This window comes from Quercus suber, unplaced genomic scaffold (assembly GCF_002906115.3).
Source record: "Quercus suber isolate HL8 unplaced genomic scaffold, Cork oak 2.0 scaffold_81, whole genome shotgun sequence".
Classification (NCBI taxonomy): Eukaryota; Viridiplantae; Streptophyta; class Magnoliopsida; order Fagales; family Fagaceae; genus Quercus; species Quercus suber.
Genome location: NW_027069546.1, coordinates 1,726,611 through 1,733,307, shown reverse-complemented (window position 1 = coordinate 1,733,307; position 6,697 = coordinate 1,726,611). Strand labels below are relative to the sequence as shown.

Here is a 6,697-nt window from a genome sequence, read left to right as displayed (position 1 = left end):
AAAAAGAACATCACTAACATTATCATCCTAAGCTAATACACCAGAAGAATTTGAGCCTGGTGATAAGTAAATAAGTGATGACGAACAACTGCAGAATTTGAGAAAGGCTGTGAATATTAACTGAACTTGCGAAAGTCAGACATACTTAACTAATGATTCTTAAAAATAAAAATATATTATGGCAAATGAGAGATTTAATCAATAATTCACAAATTTCAAATTTGAGTATCACCTTCAAATGTATGTCGTACACATATTTGTTGCAAAATCATGTAAATTAAGTGACAAATATGTCAAAGATTAGAGCAGTCAGTTCCAATTGCCATACTTTGGGTTCAAACCTGCTCCCACAATTTGGAAACTGGGAAATTCAATCACTACTGGAACAAATTTATTACAAACAAATTAGCTCACTCATCATGCAACAAAGATAAATGTTTTTGTCAATTGTCACCGTGGTCCTGATAAAACTGAATCCAATAAAGCAGTGGCATTACCAACATTTACTTCATGATACATGACTCTTGCTCTTGGGTTTGAAATAGGTGGATTGCAGAAATTATACTCTATGTTTTCTTCAACATCCACAACACCCTCTAAAACCTTAACAACCACTGACATGGAAGGCCTCTTTGTAAAATCACTTTGCAAACACCAAGCAGCAACCTTCATCATATCCACAACTTCTGCTCCATGTAATTGCATATCTTCACTGTATTTATCAACCAAATCCAAAAGTTGCTTCTTTTGTAACTTTTCCTTGAAAAATCCTAGTAAATGCATTGCTTCCTCAGGCTGAGATCGATCAAAATGTCTCCGTCCACACAATATTTCCAATAGCACAACTCCAAAGCTATAGACATCTACTTTCTCTGTTATTACCGAGCTCAACCATTCTGGAGCCAAATAGCCAGGAGTTCCTCTCATGATTGTTACAACTTGGCTTTGGTCTCGATCAATCAGTTTAGACAAACCAAAATCAGCAACTTTTGCATTAAAATTCTCATCTAAGAGGATATTCTCAGGTTTGACATCTAAGTGAGCAATTTTTTTAATGCAATCTTCATGGAGATAAGTGAGTCCCTTTGCAATGTCAAGAATGATCTTCTTTCTCTTAAGCCAATCCAGAGTAAACCCATCAGTTTTGTGGAAAATCCATTTATCCAAAGACCCATTAGACATGTACGGGTAAACAAGAAGTCGATGAGAGCTTTGAGCACAAAATCCAATCAATCTTACCAAGTTGAAATGATGAATGCTGCCAATTGTCTCAACCTCGGCTAAAAATGACTTTTTGATTTGACTGAAGCCATGTAGACGCTTCACAGCAACTCTGGTGCTATCAATTAGAGTCCCTTCAAAAACTGTGCCAAATCCACCTCCCCCGATGTTCTTCTTGAAATTTTCTGTCATCAGTTGCAAATCTGCAAAAGAGTATCTTGTGGGCATTCCTGGTACATGATCTAAATAATATTCCTCAGCTTCATCAGAATCTTTATTCTTCTGAAACAAATGAAAAAAGATTCCAATCAAAATAAACAGACCAAACAAAGATGCAACGCCGGATCCCACTATTATTATAAAATGATTTATTTTCTTTCCATGGTTTTTCTGCTCTGGAGAAGGAACAGCTCTTGGGACATTCTGCACCTTGATGTATGTTGTACTGATATAACTATCATTCACCTCAGCGTGCTTCAGTGAAAAATTCTGGGATGGTAAGTAGCAGAACCCGACAAAGGAACCCCAAGTGTACTTCTGGAAAATGGCAGCTTTGCACAAACAATTTTTTAAGCATGCCTCTTTACAACTCTCTGAATCTACTTCGAGGTCTTGTCTAAAAGTCACGGAGGTGATGTTCTTGAGCTCTAAAAAGTTTTGATTTAGGGAAGCTTCACAAGACAAGGGAGTAACTAGTGAGCATCCACGGCCAGGCTGACTGTCATTGATTTGCTTAAAATATCTTCTATCATTTTTGGGTTCAAGACAACTACACTTGCCGTTCGTGCAAATACTATAACCGTCACAAACCGTAGGGTAACCACAGTTACCAATATCTGCCGTGAGAAGATCAGCCACTTCCTTCCACTCTAAACTCTGTTGTTTCCATTCATACACTCTCAAGTGTCTATCAGACTCAAATCTCATGTACTGCCATGATGATAATGCTGAAGGAATGAGAAAATCTTTATAAGGCCCAAATAATTTATCAACTGTGAAGAAAGATAAGCTTCCATTCATAAATTGAACATAACTGGTGCTAAATGAATCATGATGATAATATCGCTCCGGTCCTTCATTAGATTGCCTGAAAGCAAACAACCCATCAATATCGAGAGAGAGGGAAAACAATCCCCTTTCAATCTGATATGTGGCAGAAGCAGCAGAGGTGAGTTTCTGCCCTACCGACAACTTTTGTCCAAGAAGCAGCAAGTCGGATGGGTGATCAAAAGATTGCCAAACTGTTGAACCATTGTCACCTAACAGCTGGAGGTTGCCCGTGTTCGTTAAGTTTAAGATCGGCCTATTTTCGCTATAGATGTTCGTCGTCCAGACTATAGTTCCATCAGCTTCTTGTACCATCAAACCTCCATCTGGACTCAACCGGACTGTCGCATTAATACTAACCGGATTGGTTTGGTTGGCAGACCATACTACTTGTGGACCAACGGTATTCTGAATCTCGTAGCTTTTGTAAAACAGAATGAAAATGGATAATGGACAACGGTCACTGGATTGATTACAGAAGAAGCCACAAGCAAATCCTGGTCCTTGACTGGAAGGTTCACCTTCACAGAGGATTCGCACAGTTGATCCGTCTCCAAATTGTACGGTATCGAGTTTATAGAGGTTTTGGATATCAAAGAGGGAACAATAAAATAGAGGCAGGACAAACGGAAAATGTATTAGAAAAAGAGCAAGGTAAAGAAGAACACCACGCCAGGCCCAGCTCATGCCCATCGACTGTAGCTGTAGCCTGTAAGATACAGTGCAAGAAGAAGAGAAAAATGGACGACGAAGATGTAAGGCTTGTAATGACTCTTGAAGCTTATAATTTCTTATAGAATAAAAACTGTATTTAGAATTTTAGTTCAAAAAAATGTATGTGTACATGTAGACGAGTGTGTAACAAACTTTCTGGTCAAATTTTATATTTTCTATTTTGTTAGCCAACTTTTCACTTGCAATCGGATTTTCACGGTTTTTCTACATTTTTATTACTTTTTTTTTTTTTCTCTCTTTTTTTAAAATTTTCCTTTTCTTTTTATAACTAGTCATCCTTCCTTCATCTTTTGACTATGTCGAGCTTCCCATCCATAGCGCCCAACCTTTCACTAACAATTAATAAACCATGCAATTTTGGAAAGGCTAAAACCAATTTAATTAGGGTACTGTCGAGAATGGAACGGAACCCAGATTTTATTTTAGGATGGCCAAAGTAAGAACAATAAACATTTTGTCCATTAATAATAAGAATTATACAAAGAATCAAGATTAAATTAATTAGTATCTACAAATAAAACTTCCAATGCATCAAAAAATAAATAAATAAAGAAAATAAACAATAATTGTTTCTAATACATTTCAAGTAAAATCTTTTGTCAAGGTGTAATAAATTTTACAACAATTTTCTATAACCCTAAAGTAAGAGGTTACTAGTTATCCTAAGTTCTATATATATATGTGTGTGTGTGTGTGTGTGTTAAAAGAGAAGAGCATTGATAATAAAATAATAATAATAATGATGATGATGGACTATGACAACAATGAGAAATATCACTTTGAAAAAATGTAATAATCAAACAATTTGACCTGAAAAATAGAACATTTAATTTAAATTTCAAACTATATTTTTCCTACCTACACATGACAATAATAGCATTTTATCTGTTGGATTTAGTGAACCATAGTTACCCAAGCACTACCAAGGCATCAATGAGCACTAAGCCAATGTTTCACCAATACTCCTGATTTCCTCAGACATTTCCCTCACTTCCCATTGCCGTGTAACTGTGCCCACTGTCAACATAAATTCCTGTCACAACTCTTACCTAAAACATTAACAAAAAAAAAACCCATTTTCCAAGGCCCAGATCTGTAATTTTGAACTCAGTACCATCTACATAAAACATTCAAAATTTCATGTTGATTATATTGAAATTTATAAATGAATGGAAAATTAGCACAACAATCGAAATTGGTTTAAGTAGCTCAGAAGCATAGCACAAAAGCAAAGCACGACGCCGTTTAATTAGTTGTTTGCAAATATCATTGAGAGATACACTGTCCCTCCCGCCGTAGCACACCATGGCAAGGTTTTGATTGGAGCCCAACTACCAAGAGTGAACAATAAATTCTCCATCGTATTCAAAAATATACACACGTGCACTGGCTGAGGATTTAGAAACTAGAGCTAATTTAATTTCTCCAGCTTAAAAACTAAACAATTCCGTACCATTATATGAGCTGTAAACACGTAATTAACAAGAAATACCCAAACAAAAAGTATACAATAATATTTTATTAACATTATAATATATGAAAAATTAACTGTAATTTTGAACTCTCTATAATATATATATATATTGATTTTTGATCTTTTATACGCTTTGTTTCATTTCATAGTACAACGCGTTTCCCCGTAATTACTAATTTTTTCTTTTACCCAAATGAGGAAAAATCAAACCCCGAGGATTTTTAAAATACAAATATAAAAATATTAGGAAAAGAAGAAAAAAAAAAAAAAAAAAAGAATCTCCACGTATCATGACCGGGAAACCGATTCAGCCAGTTTACCAATTCTTTGCACGAGCTCCGGGGATAGCTTTTTAGCCGGTTTCCGCTCCTTCTCCGGTCTATAGTCGAATCCCAACGCGTCCGATACCTCTTCGGAGCTCCACCCGGCCTTTCGGAGCGAGTCCGAGAACCGATCCGCTTTCAAAAGCAGAGCATCGAGAACCGCTTGATTATCTAACAAAACCATCTCTCCTTCGAAGAAACCGGAGGCCGAAACGTGAACGATTTCGGATATATCCGATTCGTCCCACCCGCCCGATCTCAAAACGGATCCTATTTGCTCGATATATTCCTCAACCCATTTTGGCATTTCGGACCTAGGCATCTCGAAGAATCTCTCCGGAGACGAAGACGACGACGACGATGAGTTTCTCCGGCGCCGGTCTACGGCTGCGTCGCTCCAGAACTCCACCCATCTCGGTGTCCTAGCTCCGGCCGATCCAACTTGGTCCAGACTTCTCCGTGAGAAATTGGACGACGAACCGGCCGATTTCTCGCTCACGGATCTTTGCCTTTTGAGAATTTGAGGATCGGACGACTCGGAGCTCCGGAAGAGAGACTCGCGCTCGAAGAAATCGGATAGATCCAAACCGCAACAGAAGATCCGATTCTCGTCCACGAAGAAAATCGGGTTCCCGGCTAAAGACGGGTTACAAGGAATGTAGCAATGGTTGAAGATAGGAATCAAAAGCGGAGCTCTCTTTAGAGCGTTCCGGGCGACCCGTAGAGCCTTTTCCGGGTGAGACGGTCTAGGTCCCCAAGACTTCGACCAGAGCGTATTCCGAGCGATCTGAAACGAAATCGCGGCGATAGGAAGGTCGAGCGAGGCGCGGAGGTGGAGGCGAGAGCCGGTGGCGCGCCAGTCAGGAAAGCCGGGACCGACTGGCAGTCCGGCGGAGAGGACGGCACGTAGGTCAGGCGGGAATGCGAAGCCAAACTCAGCTTCGGAGCGAGCGAACTCGGCGTCTGAGAGACCCGGTTGGACTTGGATACCCGAATTCCGAAGGTGGGTTAAGACTTTATCCGCTAGAGAAGAGAACGAGAGGAGACCGTTGCGTGCAGGGAGTGACGCGGTGGCTGATGGAGCGGCGGCTCGAGCCGAGAGTCGGCGGAGACCGGCAACGTGGGCCGGGTTCAGACCGGTCATTCTCCGGTCCACGTCGACCATTGTGTTTCAAAAAAAGTCTGGTTATTGTTACGAGTATTACTAACTTTTTTTTCCTCTCTCTTTTCTGTTATTGCCAAGAGAAAGAAATCAAAGAGAGAAGTAATTGTTTGTGTTTAGAAGTGAGAGAGAGAGCGAGAGGATCGGAGTGAGAGTGCTTTTTGGAGGGGGAAGAGGAGTCTAGGAAGAAGAGGGAGGATAGGTATTTATAGCTGTGGCAGAGTGGGGTCCAGTCTGAGATTTTGGTAATGGAAGCATTCGCTCCTCTGGCTCTGGGTTCCTTAATTGCCCTTGGAGTTTGTGATTATGACTGGTGATAAAAGGTTTGTTATACTTATTGATATTTTTTATTATTTTCTTTAACACAGCACCCCCACTAAATTACAAATTACAGCTTACTTCTTGTTCTGCAACGGCTCTTTTTCTTTTATGGCTAAAATGAAAAAATAGGTGTAGTAGACTAGAGTCTTGTACTAGACTTTTTAGTTGTTGTTGGGTGGTTTATCATTTATGTGATTGATTGGGAGGTGATTTTGTTTTGTTACAGTTTTTACATTCGGTTATGCGTAAAAATGTCCATTTTATTATTTAAAAAAGTCACTATTTTATATATTATATTATTTTACTTTACAATACATTTATAATTTTATTTTTTTATCTTACCATTTAAATATTTTTTTTTTACTATTTATTTGAGAGAGTGTGTGAAGAGAGAGAAAAAGGTAATAAAATAAA

General features: G+C 38.8%; 2 protein-coding genes across 2 annotated transcripts; both read right to left on the bottom strand.

Moving 5' to 3' along the window:
- Positions 1-300: 300 nt before the first annotated feature.
- LOC112006956 (G-type lectin S-receptor-like serine/threonine-protein kinase SD2-5) lies at positions 301-2,588 on the bottom strand. The gene has a single exon (XM_024039275.2). The coding sequence runs from the start codon at positions 2,581-2,583 to the stop codon at positions 451-453; it is 2,133 nt and encodes a 710-aa protein (XP_023895043.2). The 5' UTR covers positions 2,584-2,588; the 3' UTR covers positions 301-450.
- A 2,148-nt stretch (positions 2,589-4,736) lies between these two features.
- On the bottom strand, positions 4,737-6,216 carry LOC112033460 (uncharacterized). The gene has a single exon (XM_024066229.2). It carries the CDS (start codon positions 5,963-5,965, stop codon positions 4,766-4,768), a length of 1,200 nt encoding a protein of 399 aa, XP_023921997.1. The 5' UTR covers positions 5,966-6,216; the 3' UTR covers positions 4,737-4,765.
- Positions 6,217-6,697: the final 481 nt, after the last annotated feature.